At 45.3% G+C, this 21,884-nt stretch overlaps 1 protein-coding gene across 1 annotated transcript in view; it reads left to right on the forward strand.

Moving 5' to 3' along the window:
* NKX6-3 (NK6 homeobox 3) overlaps window positions 1–21,884 on the forward strand; it is a 55,828-nt gene that overhangs the window by 11,397 nt on the left and 22,547 nt on the right. Inside the window, exon 2 of the mRNA XM_078665374.1 lies at window positions 17,020–17,180. Coding sequence (XP_078521500.1) covers window positions 17,020–17,180 — 161 coding nt within the window. The remainder of the gene's footprint in view (window positions 1–17,019; window positions 17,181–21,884) is intronic.

The following is a 21,884-nucleotide window of genomic DNA, read 5'->3' on the forward strand; positions in this document are numbered from 1 at the left end:
TAATACTGGATTATTTGAGACTCTTGGGGATAGGTATATTATGTTGCACTGTCCTTTTTCCCTTTTTTGATACTATGTCAACTGTGAATTCTTCTTTTAATGCTATGTCTTGTAAAGTGCTCTGATACCCTGGGTCTAGTCCGCGCTATATAAAACTCTCAAATAAATACATAATAAAATGAACTGGTCGTCCTCATCATACCGTTCAGCCGTTTCAACTAAATGCTACTTATGATTGGTTGCATGTGCTTATCCACATTTTTGATAAAAGCCAAGTGAAATTAATGCTTCGTGTTGGTTAATGCAAAAGTAAGATGTGTTTGATCCAGACAACGATGTCTGAAGAGTGTTTTGTTGGTGGATAGCTTTGCCGGAAGAATTCATTATTTTTCATAGAACCAGGAGGTCACTAGTCCACGGCTTTCTGTTGATCTGTCTGGATCGATTATTTTCTAGATAGACGTCAATAGCCAGATATATCATTATCATTATTGTGAAATGTATGTGTGAGGGGTGGTATGTTGGCAATGCCTTTAACTGAATGTTTCTTCAGTGTATGTGTGGTGAGGGGTGTGTTTGCTGTTGAGTTGATAGTTTTTTCAACTAGGACACTTTGATGTCGTGTGGCCTGCCCGAGGGTGTCAAAGTTCTGTCTCAAGTGTTCTATTTGTGAAAAGCAAATAATAAGTGCAAATGGAAAGTTGTATGGAAATGGTGAAGTTGGATGGAAAGTGCTGTTGAGTGTTGATGACAGCTGATTGTGGCCAGGGCCACAGGAATTATCTGGCAGGGAAGGACCAAATTATGTGGCAGAGTTGGCTAAATTTTCAGACAAAAACAGGGAAATATGAGGCATACCAAGGCACATTTCGTGTTAGTATTACCCCCTTACTTTGGAATTTTTACACGTTAACACTATGTGGTCAAAAGTTTCACCCGTGTCCTCAGATCTAAAGAAGTCTGCCAAAGTAGCCACCAGGCCTGTCAGACATTGCAGCGCCGGTCTGACGAGGAGCGCCCTATAATGAAGCATGAAACCCTAACGGGTGTGTGAGGGCATTACGATCTGAAATTCAGATCTCCCAGCGACACATACTCCGGTTTGATAGCACCCATTAGTGCATCTGCCCGAGAGAGGAAATACCTCCTTTCTGTGATATACCTGTCAAAAGTTTCACCTCATTATTACCACAAAGAAAGAAATAAGCCAAAGAAAGGTTTCTAGTCAGCCTTTGCAAAGGGCCTTCCATTGAGGAGCAACATGTGTTGCCACGGAAATAGTTACTTTTGATCCATCAGAGCTGCAAACAAAATGTATTTTGCTGAAATCTGCAGATTATACAACAGATGATGGATTATGTGGCAAATGAGGCAAATCTGTGATTATCCTGAGAACTCCACAGCTTTATAATCACACAATTCTAGTGACCCGGATTAGGACCTATCAGTTCTGTGTTGGTTGTGCGCTGTAAGTCTGTTAAGTGTGTACTGATTAGGCGGTTGCACGGTTTCTTGGTTGATTGGTGATAACATGCGATTCACCAAATCTGTGAACTTTGTTGCATGTGTATGGAGGGCTATGTGAAAGAGGCTACTGAGATTTGGGTTGTCCTGTGGGAGAGAAGTAAGCCAGTGCAGAAAAGTGTAATAGTCCATGCTGCAGCAAGGTGAATAGTATGATACAATGGAGGCTTCAGCATTCCATAGTGGAGTGCAAAATGACATGAATATAAATAAATATGGAAAACACAAGCATAGGTGCTCCAGTATTTCAAGACCAGTCAAACAGAAAGACACTCATTTAGTTATAAGCAACATACATGGAGAAATAGAACCACAGCCAACGTGCATGCAGACGTGCACATACTTACATGGAGAAAGAGAACTACAGCCAACGTGCATGCAGACGTGCACATACTTACAAGGAGGAATAGAACTACAGCCAACGTGCATGCAGACACACTCTTACTTATACGGAGAAAGAGAATCACAGCCAACGTGCATGCAGACACACACATACTTACACGGAGAAAGAGAACAACAACCAAAGTGCATGTAGACGTGCACATACTTACACGGAGAAAGAAAATCAAAGCCAACATGCATGCAGACACACATATACTTACACGGAGAAAGAGAACAACAACCAACGTGCATGTAGACGTGCATATACTTACATGGAGAAAGAAAACCACAGCCAACGTGCATGCAGACACACACATACTTACATGAAGAAAGAGAACCACAGCCAACGTGCATGCAGACACAAACATACTTACATGAAGAAAGAGAACCACAGCCAACGTGCATGCAGACACAAACATACTTACATGGAGAAAGAGAACCACATCAACGTGCATGCAAACACACACATACTTGCATGAAGAAAGAGAACCACAGCCAACGTGCATGCAAACACACACATACTTACATGAAGAAAGAGAACCACAGCCAACGTGCATGCAGACACACACATACTTACATGGAGAAAGAGAACCACAGCCAACGTGCATGCAAACACACGCATACTTACATGAAGAAAGAGAACCACAGCCAACGTGCATGCAGACACACACATACTTACATGAAGAAAGAGAACCACAGCCAACGTGCATGCAGACACACACATACTTACATGGAGAAAGAGAACCACAGACAATGCGCATGCAGACACACATATACTTAGACGGAGAAAGAGAACCACAATGTGCAAGCATACACACACATATTTACATGGAGAAAGAGAACCACAGCAACATGCATGCAGACACACACATACTTACATGAAGAAAGAGAACCACAGCCAACGTGCATGCAGACACACACATACTTACATGGAGAAAGAGAACCACAGCCAACGTGCATGCAAACACACACATACTTACATGAAGAAAGAGAACCACAGCCAACGTGCATGCAGACACACACATACTTACATGAAGAAAGAGAACCACAGCCAACGTGCATGCAGACACACACATACTTACATGGAGAAAGAGAACCACAGACAATGCGCATGCAGACACACATATACTTAGACGGAGAAAGAGAACCACAATGTGCAAGCATACACACACATATTTACATGGAGAAAGAGAACCACAGCAACATGCATGCAGACACACACATACTTACATGAAGAAAGAGAACCACATCAACGTGCATGCAAACACACACATACTTACATGAAGAAAGAGAACCACAGCCAACGTGCATGCAGACACAAACATACTTACATGGAGAAAGAGAACCACATCAACGTGCATGCAAACACACACATACTTGCATGAAGAAAGAGAACCACAGCCAACGTGCATGCAAACACACACATACTTACATGAAGAAAGAGAACCACAGCCAACGTGCATGCAGACACACACATACTTACATGGAGAAAGAGAACCACAGCCAACGTGCATGCAAACACACGCATACTTACATGAAGAAAGAGAACCACAGCCAACGTGCATGCAGACACACACATACTTACATGAAGAAAGAGAACCACAGCCAACGTGCATGCAGACACACACATACTTACATGGAGAAAGAGAACCACAGCCAACGTGCATGCAAACACACACATACTTACATGAAGAAAGAGAACCACAGCCAACGTGCATGCAGACACACACATACTTACATGAAGAAAGAGAACCACAGCCAACGTGCATGCAGACACACACATACTTACATGGAGAAAGAGAACCACAGCCAACGTGCATGCAAACACACACATACTTACATGAAGAAAGAGAACCACAGCCAACGTGCATGCAGACACACACATACTTACATGGAGAAAGAGAACCACAGCCAACGTGCATGCAAACACACACATACTTACATGAAGAAAGAGAACCACAGCCAACGTGCATGCAGACACACATATACTTAGACGGAGAAAGAGAACCACAATGTGCAAGCATACACACACATATTTACATGGAGAAAGAGAACCACAGCAACATGCATGCAGACACACACATACTTACATGAAGAAAGAGAACCACAGCCAACGTGCATGCAGACACACACATACTTACATGGAGAAAGAGAACCACAGCCAACGTGCATGCAAACACACACATACTTACATGAAGAAAGAGAACCACAGCCAACGTGCATGCAGACACACACATACTTACATGAAGAAAGAGAACCACAGCCAACGTGCATGCAGACACACACATACTTACATGGAGAAAGAGAACCACAGACAATGCGCATGCAGACACACATATACTGAGACGGAGAAAGAGAACCACAATGTGCAAGCATACACACACATATTTACATGGAGAAAGAGAACCACAGCAACATGCATGCAGACACACACATACTTACATGAAGAAAGAGAACCACATCAACGTGCATGCAAACACACACATACTTACATGAAGAAAGAGAACCACATCAACGTGCATGCAAACACACACATACTTACATGAAGAAAGAGAACCACATCAACGTGCATGCAAACACACACATACTTACATGAAGAAAGAGAACCACAGCCAACGTGCATGCAGACACACACATACTTACATGGAAAAAGAGAACCACAGCCAACGTGCATGCAGACACACACATACTTACATGGAGAAAGAGAACCACAGCCAACGTGCATGCAGACACACACATATTTAGATGAAGAAAGAGAACCACAGCCAACGTGCATGCAGACACACACATACTTACATTAAGAAAGAGAACCACAGCCAACGTGCATGCGGACACACACATACTTACATGAAGAAAGAAAACCACATCAACGTGCATGCAAACACACACATACTTACATGAAGAAAGAGAACCACAGCCAACGTGCATGCAGACACACACATACTTACATGGAGAAAGAGAACCACAGCCAACGTGCATGCAAACACACACATACTTACATGAAGAAAGAGAACTACAGCCAACGTGCATGCAGACACACACATACTTACATGGAGAAAGAGAACCACAGACAATGCGCATGCAGACACACATATACTTAGACGGAGAAAGAGAACCACAATGTGCAAGCATACACACACATATTTACATGGAGAAAGAGAACCACAGCAACATGCATGCAGACACACACATACTTACATGAAGAAAGAGAACCACAGCCAATGTGCATGCAGACACACACATACTTACATGGAGAAAGAGAACCACAGCCAACGTGCATGCAAACACACACACACTTACATGAAGAAAGAGAACCACAGCCAACGTGCATGCAGACACACACATACTTACATGGAGAAAGAGAACCACAGACAATGCGCATGCAGACACACATATACTTAGACGGAGAAAGAGAACCACAAAGTGCAAGCATACACACACATATTTACATGGAGAAAGAGAACCACAGCAACATGCATGCAGACACACGCATACTTACATGAAGAAAGAGAACCATAGCCAACGTGCATGCAAACACACACATACATACATGAAGAAAGAGAACCACATCAACGTGCATGCAAACACACACATACATACATGAAGAAAGAGAACCACATCAACGTGCATGCAAACACACACATACTTACATGAAGAAAGAGAACCACAGCCAACGTGCATGCAGACACACACATACTTACATAGAGAAAGAGAACCACAGCCAACGTGCATGCAGACACACACATACTTACATGGAGAAAGAGAACCACAGCCAACGTGCATGCAGACACACACATATTTAGATGAAGAAAGAGAACCACAGCCAACGTGCATGCAAACACACACATACTTACATGAAGAAAGAGAACCACAGCCAACGTGCATGCAAACACACACATACTTACATGAAGAAAGAGAACCACAGCCAACGTGCATGCAAACACACACATACTTACATGAAGAAAGAGAACCACAGCCAACGTGCATGCAGACACACACATACTTACATGGAGAAAGAGAACCACAGACAATGTGCATGCAGACACACATATACGTAGATGGAGAAAGAGAACCACAATGTGCAAGCATACACACACATATTTACATGGAGAAAGAGAACCACAGCAACATGCATGCAGACACACACATACTTACATGAAGAAAGAGAACCACAGCCAATGTGCATGCAGACACACACATACTTACATGGAGAAAGAGAACCACAGACAATGTGCATGCACACACATATACTTACACGGAGAAGGAGAACAACAACCAACGTGCATGCAGACGTGCACATACTTACATGGAGAAAGAGAACCACAGCAACTTGCATGCAGACACACTCTTACTTACAAGGAGGAAGAGAACCACAGCAATGTGCATGCATACACACTCTTACTTACACAGAGAAAGCAAACAACAACCAACGTGCATGCAGACACACCCCTACTTGCACGGAGAAACAAAACCACAGCCAACGTGCATGCAGACACACACATACTTACATGGAGAAAGAAAACCCCAGCAACTTGCATGCAGACACACTCTTACATACACGTAGAAAGAGAAACATAGCCAGCGTGCATGCAGACACACACATACATACACGTAGAAAGAGAACCATAGCCAGCGTGCATGCAGACCCCCACAGACTCAAATGGAGAAAGAGAACCATAGACAATCTGCGTGCAGCTACATATTCATTTACTGAACGCATTCCTAAATAGATACATGCATCCACAAGCAGACAGATGAATGGGACAATGGATGCTTGATCGGGTACATGGGTAAGTAGAATGCTTGAGAAGGGAGTACATGGTTACACGATTATACATATGTTTGCAATGTTACATGCATGTCTGATTCTATGTTCTACAAGTTCTGTTGAGTGTTGGGTTATTATAGGGTAAGACAACAGTAAGAAAATCTATGAATCTCCTACTTTTCAGATGTACAGATCCCATATTGGTCATATGGTGCATGCAATTACATTGAGTCCATTTTGACGATGCAGGCCGGAAAATAGGAGTCATGTTACCCGAGGCGAATGTGTGATTGCAGGGGCATGTCCCACACGCCTCCCATGTAGCCTAGTGGCTGTATACAAAAGAGAAAATCCAAAAGGCGAACCTGATCAAAATAGGGGCACTACTGTCCTTCTTGCATGCCAGATAACACATTGTATGTTGTGTTTTGTCCTGACCAACTTGAGTTAGGTTTGATTGACAGAGAAAGACTTTATTCTGGGGCATAGTTTCCAAATCCTAACGAAAGCCCTGGACCCAATGGCCTCCTTGAAATAGGGCTGAAACATGTTGACGCTTTTAGATAGGCCAGGGTGTAAGATCATTATCTCCTTAGACACCCCCTATTATTATTTTAATCACATCAGAAACACCATGAATAAAAGGGATACTTGGGTATTTCAAGGTATTTCTATCTTATGATCCAGAAGGAGAATTACACAAAGTGCTCCCTGGAACATGGTTGAGCCCATCATGGTTTTTCGTGACCAGGATGAGACCTAATGATGAAGCATGGAACCAATAGGGCCTGTGAGGGTCTAAACGCTGGCAGTTCTGTGCAAGGAGAGGGTAAGAGATCTTGGGCCCGTAAGGGCCATTGGTTGTTATGAAAATCTAAAAACTTTAAAGCCAATATTTAAGAAGCCTTTGCGTTGTTCTTGCATCACTCAAGGCGACATAACGGCTTCAGTAAAATATACAAAGCCATAGAAGGCCTCAATTGCATAGCCTTGCATGGCTTTGTAAAAAAAATGTAATGCAAGGCAGCCGCCTACACTGTGTTACGTTATATTTCAACTTGGAGGCGTTCCATGGGTGGAGCACTTGCGTTCCCATGCATCCTCCCATAGATTTTGGTACATTCCCAGATTTATGAAGACAATATACCAAAGATGGCCACATCATGTCATTTTGTTGGTATACTGTTGGCATATATTGAGAACAACCATTTTATTGCCAGAGTGGCCACCCTGACCACAATCAGGGCAAAGATGAATACAGTATGTCAATGATGCCACCAATATGCCAAGCTGACCACCATTATTCCAGGGGTGGCTCTGATTAAGCCAAAGAGGTTTACAATATCCAGGAATGGCCACAATTATGCCAGAGCCGCCATTTTGCCTGGTCTAGAGACAATAATGCTAATAATGCACACAATATGCGAAGGGTAGTCAGCATTAAGACACAGGTTTTATTATTATTATTACTTTTTTTACGGAGTTTTATATAGCGCAAACTTGACCTGAAGGTATCGAGTATCAGAGCACTTTACACGAGCACCATTTGCATTACATGAGAACACATTCATTTTTGTTAGGCATGAGGAGACTAAGTGATTTGCCCAGAATCAGAGGATGTTGTGCGTCCCTGCTGAGACTCGAACCTGGTTCCCCAGGTTTGAGGTCGACCGCCCTAGCCGTTTGGCCAACTTCTCTCCCAGAATCCTCTCTCCAGAATTGTGGAGAATCCTGGCATTATGCCAGGATTTTCCACAATTATGCCATGAACGTCCAAAATATGTCAAGAAGGCTCTCTGTTATTCCAGCAGCACTATTATGTCAAGAGTGGCCAATATTAGGAAAGAAATGGCCACCAGTGTGCCACAGATTACCCTGCTAGATTCCACTGGCGGTCACAGGTACCAGGAATTGTTGCCAGGAATGGACTCTATCTGAAGTGAGGAATACAACACCCGGCACACACACGTACACACACAGACACATGGACACACACATGCATGCACACAAATATATATGTGTGCACTTCCCACATCCACCTGTCCTTCCCACAAGTGAGGAACTTCCCGATAACTGCTCCTGCTTTAAATGTATCTCTCCACGCCTAGTTCACACACTATGGCCAAAATTAACAAACATTTTCTGCTGAGTTTGAGTCACAAAATTGACGCAAACCTGTGCAAAAGTTTTATTTATTTTCCAGCACAAAAGTTGTTTTTCACTGGAAAGTTCTCTTGCCTAGCACTGCCTTGCACTACTGCATCAAGGGGGCGTTTCATGGATGGTACATAGCTGTTCCCATGCTACCAGTCATGGTTTTTGTTGAAAACCCTATTTACTAACAATAGTAGACAGGGTTTTGCATTAAAAAATGCCACTTTGAAGCTGCAGTTAGAAATTAGTAATGCTTTTATTTCTCCTACATTTTCCCACTACGCATGTGTGCTGCACTGTACAACACCCATCTGATGTGGGAAACGTTTTAAAGATTCTCTAGGCATAGTATTTTGTACTTGGGGCATCCTTCCAGTACAAAACCTATGCTAGATTCACGCAGACACCCTGGCACTATGGTGCAAAGGTGTGCGCATGGCACTCAGAAACCTGATTGTGTCCTGGTGCTAGGGAGAGAGGAGAGCGGCATGCATATGTCTGTAGATATGACGCTTTCCTACTCTCCCCTTGTCACCCTATGGTGAGACTTTTGAAAATATGGCCTTTCCAGTTTAGTCCCATGCAGCCGAGCTGTTTTCTAGGGCCGATTTAATTACAGGTAGCTGATATTGCTGATCCAGATTACGAAAAAGCCCCCCAGGGGCCCAAAACTGGCCCCACCCTGGCGGGCCACCAGGGAAACACTACATGCCCACTACATACAGTCCGGCCCTGTGCACACATGTTATCTGTGGCCCACTACTACTCAGAGCACTTGGAGCGGAGGGGCACCATCTCCTGTAATGTGCTGGCGGTGGTTCTACCAGTGCTTAATTTGAGCAGGTGGTTGCCGGAGCACCAGTTAAGGACACAATAATTTATGGTAGGCATGGGGAGATTAAGTGATCTGCCCAGAATCATAGGATGTTGAGCCAACGCTGAGACTCGAGCTTGCCAAAGTCGGCAGTTCTGGCCATTACGCCACATCCTCTTCTCACTTTCATGGCTAGTAGTCTGTTTTAGGCAGCACTAACAGGAGAAATGGCCAGTGCAAGCTGCCTCCTGACAAGAGCCCTGGTACTTATTTTGTTTTTACAAATCAACCACTGGGTGCGACTCAGCACCAGTTGGTGTGCTGAAATGGGGTGACCCCCCCACCACCTCGGCAAGCTACTTACTGGCAGCTGAAGAGCTACCAGTAGCACATGAGTCGCTCACTGGAGCTTCCCGAAGTAGAATTACAAAAAGAATTGGACTTATTAAGGTTCTAAATAAACACTCTTATTCGCAGTTAGCAAGTTATCACAAAGTCATGGCTGTGGTTGAGAATGTGTGGTAGCAATGCTCTGGAATTCTCTCCCTCTATCGATCTCTGGTCAAGACTCACCTTTCGTTTCACAAAGCATTAAAAACATGGCTCTACACTTTAACCTCTTCGAGGCTCATGACGAGCTGAGTTCGTCATGAGCCACGGCGCTCCGGTGCTCATGACGAGCTCAGCTCGTCATGAGCCGTGGAACGCTCGCATGTGGGGATAATTCCCCTGCTGTGCTGAGCGTTCCACGGCAGGTAATGCACCTGTGACGAGCTGAGCTCGTCATGAGCACAGGAGCACCGTGCCACTCGTCATGAGCATGCGGGCGCTGTGCGCGCCCCCCTCCCCCCAGCACAGCGGGGGATTAACCCCCGCAGCGAAGGGGTTAAGTGATGGGCCCCTTTCTGTGCTTCCTCTGACCTCTGGCTCAATCCGTAGCACCTGGACGCCCTTGGGGAAAGTTTGCGCTCTAGAAGACTAATATTCATTCATTCGATGTAGATAGGTTTGCGTTCTCTTTTAGTGAACTTCGGCAGTGCAATAGGTAAACACATTACTATAAATATCTCCTTATCAGTTAATGACTGTACTTTCAGAGAAGGAAAAAGGGAGGCAAAAAGCTACCTTTCTTGTGTTAGAGTAAGACGCAGCAGATGTACTGCACAGGAGATTTCTTTTCACTCTGTCTCCTTGGGCAAGGCACAGCTCCTCTTTAACAAGCATTGAAAATGCAATAGGTCTCGCCTTTGATTAAGTTAAAGCTATTTGCTTTGCTAATGGTATTGTATAGCAAAACAAATGGCTTTAACTTAATGAAAGGCGAGACCTATCGCATTTTTATTGCTTGTTTATAATACTTTCAGTTAAGTATTTCACTGCCTGCGGGGAAAGGAGGGTGCATACTTTTCCCAGTGAAAGGGTTGGCGGGGAGACAGCGAGAGGGGCCAATGGGAAGCCGGGTGGGAGCCCCTCAAGTGGACACAAAGCATCTGGCTTTTATTAAAAGTTTTGAGATCCTAGGCAGCTGAGAGCAGCGTCTGCCTATTAAAGACTCTTTGTCCCCAGAAATCCCAGATGATTGTAGTGTCCTGCTGGGCGTGTTTGAGGGGGCGAATAATCCCCTATACCACAAGTGTAGGGTTTCAAGCCCAAGGAAGAAGAACACGCACACGTTTAACAAGAACAGGAAAAGCACTAGCAATGCGATTTGATGGCAAAGCACATTTACCCGACCAAACACATCTTAATGCACAGAACGTGAGCCCTGTATTTTGTATAAGACTTACAGTTAAGTATTTCATTGATGTACTTAATAGATATGAGCAGGCATTTGTTTACACTGGCAGCGGCTGTGCTACGCCCACTCCTGGCAATGATCTGCCATATCTGACAGAGTGTCCATTCATTACAATGGTTACAGCCCAGGCATAGAAAACGCAGTGCATCCAAGTCTTTGGCCCAGAGGATACAGTGCACTTAAGCCCCTAGCACAGAGAACAAGGCGCTTTAAATCCGGCAGCAGAAGGCACAGTACGTTGAAGTCCAGAGAACAGTGGGCACAGTGCTTTGAAGCCCCAGTCATAGAGAGCAGTACTTTGATGCCCAGGGTGCATAAGGCACAGTGCTTTGAAACCCCATGGACAAAGAACATAGCGATTTGAAGCACCGGTGCGCAGAGAGGACGCACAGACTCACGTAAAGGCTGTGGAACTCCCCTTCGTAGAACGGCACAGGCTTCTTCAGCTTGACCACCTCCGAGGTCTCGTTGTCACCCTCCGGGAGCAGTCGATCTTCCTTGTGCTCCCCGAAGGGGAACAGCTCCTGCCGAGAGATGGCAGCCGCCGGGCACAGTAGGCAGTGCAGGAGCAACACTAGGCGCAGGACTCTGTGGGTCTGGACTCTGGAGAGGGAGGACGGAGCACGACGCAGGGCTTTTATAACCTCGCTGGCTGCAGGAATTCCAGCACAGGACTCTACGTCTCACCTGCAGCCTCCTGCTGCCTACGAGGAAAGGAGGGTCTACACTTTTCCCAGTGATAGGGTTGGCTAGTAGACAGCGAGAGGGGCCAATGGGAAGCCGTGGATGAGGCCCTCGAGTGGACACAAAGCATCTGGCTTTTATTAAAAGTTTTGAGATCCCATGCAGCTGGGAGCAGCGTCTGCTGATCACAGACTCTGCATCCCCAGCCATCCCAGATGCTCGTAGTGTACTGCTGGGCATGTTTGAGGGGGCGATTAATCCCATAACACAAGTGTAGGGTTTCAAGCCCAAGGAAGAAGAACAGGCACCCCCACATTGAAGACATGCGATTGGCCCAGCAGTTACAATACCCGCATGCCGTTCTCTTTTGCCACAGAATGTCCCATCCCTCTGCGCCCTATAGCGGCATTTCGCCTTTAAACTCACCGTGACGTGACTGTCCTCCCGAATCGAAAACAGACGTATAAACCAAGTGCGGACGCTAATGTTAGCGGCCCTCACAGCAAAACAATTAAATAAACAAGCACGGTCGCCGACATTGTGTTCATGTAGGAGCCCGACTTGCGGGCGTTTGAAACAAAGCCTGACGAGCAGCGAGGGACGGCGAAAAGCTATACCAAAAAAAAGTGCTTCGCGGCTAATTAAGAGACACTGTCTTCCGCCGCCGGTAAAAGATGCAATCCCGGTGGGCGGGGCCAAAAGCAGACAGGGTGGTAACCAGGAGGGACTAAAAAGCCTCCTGGACAATCAGAACACCCGGTTTTGCATAATTGGTGACGCAAAATGACGCGCACCAATGGAAAACATGGGCAGTGCAGAACGCGAGCTTCTGGAATCGTATTGATTCCAAGAAGCCCTCGCATGGCGAGAGCAGCGCATGTGCGCTGCTAACGCCAGACGAGACCTAAAAATGATTACAGTAAAGTAATTATGTTGTTTTCTAGGTACAGGTGATTAGTGATATCACAATTAAGCTGTGATCTACAAATTAGACACAGTTTTTTTGTGCCAGGGTGGGATGGACTGCACATGTGTATAGTGCAGGCATATTAGGGGGAGCAAGGATTAGCTCTTAAGAGTTGTTAGCATTGTACTACGAAATATCGAAGGGAGAATTTCGATGGGACAGAGTATCATAAAAATATTGAGGGGCAAAATTTCAAAGAGGTAAGTGTACAGAGGGAGGTAAGGATTTACTACTCTTCACTCTGCATCTACGTACCTTGGAAAAAAAAAAATATATATATGTATATTCACTGAAAAAACAAAGGTTACTGGGACGTTATAGTCAGGTTCAGATTTTACACACACATGATCACAGAAATGCAGCAGTTATAGTTACAGTTTAAGTAACTATATCTCGTGCCCTAAGGTAACTATAGTTTGTTCCCCCGCCATGCAGTTTTCTCATCAATAATTTCGCTGCAAATGTTGCAGTGATATCAATGGTGTCATAGAAGATGTCATGAGTGATGTAATATGTGGGGTAATTAGCAGTGCACGGCAAGGGCATGAGCTATAGTTACCTTATGGCACTGGATATAGTTACTTGAGATAACTATAACTGCTAAATTTTCATGGTTTTGAGTGTGTAAAATCTGAACCTAATTATAACGTCCTTTTACCCTTTTTTTTTCTTTTCAAGTTCGAAGGTTTTTAAAATGTTATATACTAACTATAACATCTCTGTAACCTTTGTTTTTTTCAGTGAATTTCTATGGTTTTATAATGCTTGTTCCTAACTATAATGTCTCTGCAACCTTAGTGTGTGAGGGTGTGTGTGTGTGTGAGTGGGTGTGTGAGTGGTTGTGTGGATGTACATGGGTGTGTGAGTGTGTGGTGGATGTGCGAGTGTGTGTGTGCCTGGCTGTGTGGGTCTGTGAGTGGGTGTAGGAGTGCTGTGTGGGCTGTGAGTTGTTTTGAGGGTGTGTGAGTGGCTGTATGGGTGTGTAAGTGGTTGTGTGAAAACTCTGTGGGTCTGTGTGTGGTTTTGACGGTCTGTGAGTGGTGCATGGGTGTGTGAGTAGTTGTGTGGGTGTATAAGTGGGTTTGTGAGTGGTTTTGAGGGTGTGTGAGTGGCTCTATGGGTGTGTGAGAGGCTGTATGGGCGTGTGAGTGGTTGTGTGGGTGTGTAAGTGAGTGTGTGAAAACTCTGTGGGTCTGTGAATGGTTTTGATGGTCTGTGAGTGGCTGCATTGGTGTGTGAGTGGTTGTGTGGGTGTATAAGTGGGTGTCTGAGTCTATGAGTGAGTGTGTGAGTTTGTGTATGGGTCCGTGAGTAAGTGTATTTTTTTTAATTGGGGTCTAGATCGGAGGATCCACCTGAATCCAGAAGGATCTGCAGATCCTCGTGTGCTAAAAAACAGAAAGGTGTTTGGAGAATTTCTTGCCCATGAGGTGTCCCTCACAGACTCCTCCCTTAGTTCCATGGGGTCAGGGTACCTCTACCCTGACCCCTTCTATCACTTTCTAACTTTATCTTCTCTGCTGGGAACCGAGTCCCGATGAACAAAATGGAGGAAGCAACTTTCCTCTCAGGTTGCAACCAGCCAAATCACGGCATTGCTGTTGGCGCATGGATTCGCAAATCCGAGGAGGATCCACGTCCCTATGCAAATTTATTTTCTTTTATAATCTCAAGAATTACAGAAGGGATTTCTACCAAATAACAAAAGCGGTCTTTCTGGAAATAGCCATAGCTTGGTGCTGGAGTACCTCCCTTCTCTTTTGAACATGTGTAGCCCAAGAACCTTTGCTGTCTTACATGATACCAAGATACTCAAAGCTTGATACACGTTCTAATTTTTCTTGTTGTAGACATAGGGGCCCTCTAAAAGACTTATGAAGCCTTATCACCATATATGTAGTCTTATTAGTGTTAATCTCCAGGCATTTGTCCCCACAAGAAGCATTAAATGTATTCAATAAGTGTTGCAAACCAATGGCCGTTTGCGGTATTAACAGCATGTCATCTGCAAATAAGCGTGTCCCTGCACAAACACTCCATCTAACTTTGGTGAATCATGTGTACATTAGAGGTGTCAAAGCGCGGGGGACAACACCTGCCGCACACCTCTATGTACGGGGAGTTGGTTGGTGAGTGGTCCCTGGGGGCCCCCCGCAAACTTGAGCATAATTACCATGGTGCACTCAAATTATTTGTGTAAGAAGATCGTCAGGGACTCCCAGCCCCTCAAGCAAGGCCAACAATGATCCCCTGGGGACCAGGCCAAAGGCTGCCCTGAAGTCGACAAACGCTATGTACAAGTGGCCATCTCTCCGTTTTGTGTACTTCCAAATAATAAGGATAACCTTCAAAACCTGGCCTATAGTACTTACTCTGGGTCTAAATCCTGCCTGGTAGGGTGACAGGATCCCTGTTGCCTCTATCCATTTTGAGACCTTTTTTAAAAGCTGCCTTGCATAAACCATCTACCGGGTATCCAGGATGCTAATGGATCTGTAATTCCCTGATTTGTGTTGGTTCCCTTTCTTGTAAATGGGGACTATCTCTGCCCCTTTCCAGGTGTCAGGGATCGGGGTTCCGGAGGCTATAGCATTACATAATAGGTTGAAATGTGGGACCCAAATTGTTAGAACATAGGGGCATATTAGCAACAAATAGCGATAATTATCAATAAATGTGCTAGGGCATTTTTTCTCTAATGCGATAAAATATCCGGCGATAGCGGCTCAATGCGTGAATTTCGCTGGAAATCCAGCGATATTCAGGCATTAACGCCAATGGGGACTTAACCTGAATATCCACCTCCCATTGGATATACAGGTTAAGTCATTGGCTGAGCAGGCGTTAGGTTCTAGCGATAATCGCGCTTAGCGCGATTTTTTTAATCGCTTCGCCTGCCTTGCTAATAGGCGATAGTTGTGTTAGCGACTGCTTTCAGTCGCTAACAGGTTGGGTACGCCCACTTTACATGTCATTAGCGATAAATATCGCTGACATGCAAAGCGGGCCCCAAACCTGTAGCTATTGTCTACAAGCTGTCGCTAACTGCTGTTAGCGACAGCTTGCTAATAGGGCGATAAAAATATTGCCGCTTTAGCGGAAAAAAGTCCTGCTAAAGCGCCGATATTGCCCTTGCTAATATGCCCAATAGTTCAGTAGCTCACCTGGGATTTTTTCGGGACCAGGGGCCTTGCTCAATTTAGCGGCCTCTTTGGCTAGTTTAGTCTCGATAAGCGAAAAATATGGGCCTGGTGAAGTACTCTGTACTCGGGGATTGCTTTCATGGTTACAAAGCACCTAGGGTAAATAATCGTCAGCCGCACAGGTTGAATATAATTTAGCAAAATGTTCCACCCAGTCATTCGGGGATAAAATAACATTTAATCTGTAATTTGGAGTCCTTACTCCCACGGGCTACGGTTTTCCAAAAGGTTCCATTATCATCTGATTTTGCTGCCTCAACTATATCACTACAGTTTATATCATCCCAATTATGCTGGGCTACTAATAGGGCTTTCTTGTACTGGTCTCTGTCCTTCAGCCTCCTGTGGTCAGTCTGACCTGCGCTGTCCAGTAGACGGGCCCCTGGGTCTCTGCATCCATTGCTCTTGCACCTCTACATCTTGAGCCACCCGGGCCCCTGTACTTGTGCACCTGTGATCACTTCAGTATCTGTTCCACTGCACTTGGTGTCACCCTGGTCTCTGTTCCTCTGCACCTGGGATCCCCCTGGTCTCCGTTCTTCTGCACCTGGGACCACCCTGGTCTCAGTTCCTCTGCACCTGGGATCCCCCTGGTCTCCGTTCTTCTGCACCTGGGACCACCCTGGTCTCTGTTCCTCTGCACCTTCGCTTCACCTTGATCACTGTTCCGAGGTTTTATTGTGATCTTCAGTCCTTCTGCTCATACCAGTTTATTGTTCTCCACAGTGCCCAGTGATAACCCCCTGAAGAAGAAGCATACACGCCCGACCTTCACAGGACACCAGATATTTGCGCTGGAAAAGACTTTCGAACAGACCAAGTACCTGGCTGGGCCCGAAAGGGCACGCCTCGCCTACTCCTTGGGCATGAGCGAGTCCCAGGTCAAGGTAAGTGGCTGTATTTTCCCAGGTTAAGTAGACAAGCTGAGAAGAAGGACAGGTCAAGGAAGAAAGAAGTAGTGGAGGGGACAGGCATAGCAGTGAGTCAGATGCAGGTATGGGCTACATAGGACACAGGCTGAACAGTGGATAGCATGAGATGGAACAGTCCAAGATGGGAAGTTGCTCTAGACTAGAGAAGCAGGAAAGCAAAGGAAGGGGCAGGGGTGGATTGCACTAACTCAAGGTGGGAGTGGGAGATGGTGGACAGCCTTGGGGAGGAATGAAGGGACAAGCCAGGTAAGGTAGAGATAATAGAAGGGAAAGGCTGAGGAAGACATAAGGCCATTCTGAGTAATCTACTGGTGGAAAAATGGTCAGTCTGAGGAGGGCAATGCCTATATAAGAAACAGGCCATCTTGGGACATCCAACGAGGGAACAGGCCAAGGAAGGGACAGTGTGAGGAGGAGAAGAAGACCAAGTGAAGAGAAGGCAAGCATAGAAGAGAACAGCTCAAGGTTAGAACCTAGCTAAGGGGAGAGACTAAGCAACAGTCACCCCAAGGAAGATTCAGGCCAAAGTGGTGATATTTTGAGGAAGGAACAAGCAGAAATGATGATGTGTAGAGGAGGGAAAAGCCTGAGGAGGGGGACAGCCGTTGGAAAAGATAGGGTAAGTAACAGACTGAAGAAGTGGGCAGGGCTTGGAAAAGACAGTCCGAGAATGAGATAAACTGAAGGGGGGTCAGACCAAGGACCCGGCGAGCTGAACAAGTATCAGGATTACTCATATGGAGAAACAGAAAAAGAGGGAGAAATCCATCAGATAGACTGGATGAAAGGGGGATAAAAATGAACTGTTTGGAGAATATCTAGAAAAATGGAAGTAGAAATAGAAAATTTTAAAGAGGAATGCATTACATTAAAAGACAAAGTAATAAAAATAAGACCAGAATACAGTTGAGCAGAAACAGAAACATGGCTGTAGTGGAAAGGACAACACAGTGTGTTTACGTCCCAGTAGCTGACACTATGACAACAATGCAACACTCTACACAATGGATCCCAATAGCTACCTGCCAACTGGAATTTAGGAGTAATGTGCATTTGCATTCTTTAAACCACAATATCTCTGGAACCATGAGCTACGAATGTAATGTAAATAGTCTTGCGTTAGGGTGACAAGATTCAGGCAATGAACACCACCATAAGACGTAGTATGAAAGAAAACCCCTTGCGCCTCTATCTTGCAAGAAAAGGGTTGATGTAGACAACTTTAAAGTCTGTGAATTGTAGCTGGTGGATGAGTGTGATGCACTCTCATGATGTTTCTAGATGTCTTTCACCGTCGTGGAGAGCAGGAGTCTTAAGTCTGGTTTTAGCCGGCTGGACTTTCTAGGGCCCCATGGCTTCTGTGAATCTCACTTCCTCGTGACAATCTAGACCTAAATACAGATTCCACTCAGCTGGGCCTTGGTCATTGTCTTGTTGGCCAAGGGTCAAACTCTTCTCATGCCCCATCTCTTCCTTAGAAAACAGGTTTAGTTCCTGGTCAGATGTTCGTCAGTGCTGGTGCAGGAAGGTTTTCCCCAGAAGCCCAAATGAATACAAGTTCCTGGGTCATCGGGCCAGATTTTGTTTTAAATTGCCAACAGAGACGGGAAGCCAGGGCCACTCGAAATTCAGCCAGCCAAACAAGAGAACATCTCTGCTGGATTTTCTATAGCAAATGTTCACAGAGGAGTATAAGGGCAGCCACCCACTGATCAGGAAACACTGAATTACCTGGGAGAGGGACTCGATACCCTAAGTGAAGTCTCTGCAATTTTTGAGGTAGTCCTTCGAGAGCAGAAAGGGAGATGTCAAAGGTGGCCAAAGGGAGTGTGGAATGGCACCATGCACATGAGGGATCCTCAGCCAGGGTGAACTGCGGGGATGTAAAAGGTGGCCACAGAGTGTGGACTAGCATAGTGGTGTAACACAGGCCCCTGCAGCCACCGCTGTGCAGGGGGCCCCCAAGCTCCAGGTGGCCCCTTCAGTACAATGCTCTGGCTGGAGAGCTCCTGATTGAGTCCGGTGGGGGACCCTCCACATTCCTTACAGGCAACTACTCTAGTCTGCCTTCGCATTCTTCCCTAGCGGTTGGCTTTAATAAACTTCAGGAATATCTGCCTTAAAACCATATCCCCAAAGCACCTGAAAACCAACAGAAGTAGCAGAGGTCAATCCGAGCTTGCTGTGTTCCCAGTAGTATTTAGCGCCTTCCAATACCACCAGTAGTCAAAGTTCATGCTGCTGACTTTGTAACTGGGGAACCAAGTTCGAGTCCCGGCGTTGGCTTACCAGCCTGTGACTGTGGACACAAGACTTCATTTCCCCGTGCCTAAAAAAAACAGCAGAACAACTCCCATGAGCCCCGAACTCTGCGCACACAAGGGGCAGTCTGTGGTGGCACAGGGTGGAGAGCAGCAGCGCTCCAGACGAGGGAGAGAGGAACCGAGATAAATAAATCAACGTGCATTTAAACAATAAAAGTGATTGGCTCTGTTTAGTCGAGCTTCTCGGAGTTGCCCTGTCGAAAGAAAAATATAGCAGTCTAACAATGACCTGCCCGTTTTTATTTGTAGTAAATTAAACACACAGAACCACAAATCCGACTATTTCAAAACAGAGATTGAGAATCCTCTTACTTATAATTACATTTCTCACACTAAGTTTGTGTACTTGCTTCACAGGGAACAAATCGCCTTTCCAACATGGCGGTCTTTTCTAATTGCACTGAACTGCACCTCCGTCCTAGTCCTATCGCTAGGTCTTGAAAGAGTATGAGTTTCGCTTACAATAAAGAGAGTGCCCTGTCCTGACATCATCAACAATATTTAAATACCCATGTTGCTCTGTGTTTTCAATAGAATGAAAGGCAACGTTGTGGCAAAGACTTTTTTTTAAAGTGTGAATAATTCACTAGAAATAGAGGACTACATAAGAAACAGTAGCCATAGACGAACTCACAGTTGGAAAGTACCCTTAACCCCTTCCATGCTGATGACGAACCCCAGCCGTCATGCACTACGGTGCTCGTGTGCTGATGACGGCTGGGGTTCGTCACGGCCCGCCCTGTTCGTTCGTGTCCAGCACACCGGGGGAATCGCGGCCGCATGGAAGGGGTTAATTTGAAATATTATAAGAAGTAGACTTTATATATCAGCTCGAGTCGGCTTCAGGTTTGTGCTCGCATATATTAAAATTGGAACTTGGGGCTTAAGTAAACAGTGAGAGGCCACAACGCTGCAGTCAGTCACGATCACATGTGTGAAGAGCCGTTCAGAATTTAAACAAGCCGATGCAGGAAGTAAACAAAACATATCCCTACAATCCAAAAACACGAGCAGAGGCAGGCAAACACCAAAAAAGAATGCTCACAGAGTATCATAAATAACAGAAGAAGTAAAAGCACATGTAACAGGGACAGTTCTCATGGGAGGTTGCAAAAGTCCAAAAGGAAGGACTACTAAGCATATTCACGAAACAATAGCAGGCATTTGCAAAGGACAGTAAGAGGAACGAATGGTAAATCTGGGCGGTGCTCGAAGCCCATATTGTAGATACAGCATGTCTCAAAGTGACAGCGTGCGAGACCTAAAAAGGGTGTTCCACTCACTAGAATCTCATTCGCTACCGACCTAAGAATGTGGCTGGTCTGCTAGGGAAGGAGGACACTCTGGATACATCTCCAGATGAGTAGGGCCTTGTGCTCGGCTGGGAACGCTATACAGTAACACATGGAGCACCGCCAATGGACTCATGGATGCAAGGGCTAATGAGAGAGAAATCATAAGGTCAGCCAGAAAGTCAAGAGAAGGGAAGAATGGTAAACCACTCTGCAGAGTGTACATCCTATTCCTACGCTGTTAGCCTCTAGGACAGTGCCCAGGATCAGCATATAAAAAAGGAGGTAGAAGGCTGCCCGTCAAAGACCATACCAAGCATTATCAGAGCAACGAATGAAGGAAAAAAAGTTCAGCCTTCATTTTAAAAAGTGGGATTAAACAATGCTTAAATTGTAAAATAAATTGTGCCAGGGCCCTTGTCAGGAGGACACTACAGCTTGAACCATCCGTTGCCCCGGCCAGGGCTGTCAATGGCAGTTCCAACACAACAACTAACCGCCACACTCTTACTGCAAGTGTGACAATTAATACTATTCCATGCCCCCAAAGCTATAAGAATGGCTTGGGAGGCAGTTTTACTGCTTGCGTGCATGGACGCGGTTGTTGATATTTTTTTCACAGGGGTTGGATTTCATTTTGGTGATCGCTTTGTATGATTTCTAAGCCGGGCTCATTAGCATACAATGAATCGTATGCCAGCTGAAACTCTGTTTTCAACTTCAGTCCTGAGCTTTGGTTGTCACGTTTTTCACTTGCACAGACTGTTCATTTCGCACGGTCTCTCTCTTCTTTGCACAGCCACCGAGCGATTCTTTTACGCATGACGCTATCTTTTAATTTCCGCATGGTCACTTCCCGAGACACTGTGATTACTAGTGTTGTTTCACACATGGTTCATAGCGGTTTTAGATTAATTTACTTACACACAAGATTGTTTGAGATTCACTTTCTGCTGGATGAGGCTTGATAGCTTAAAAGACTGTATAGTGTTTAGACTCTTGTTTCTTTTGTTTTTTAGAATCTTGAGTGATGACCGCTGACG

Source organism: Lissotriton helveticus, chromosome 11, assembly GCF_964261635.1.
Source record: "Lissotriton helveticus chromosome 11, aLisHel1.1, whole genome shotgun sequence".
NCBI classification, from domain to species: domain Eukaryota; kingdom Metazoa; phylum Chordata; class Amphibia; order Caudata; family Salamandridae; genus Lissotriton; species Lissotriton helveticus.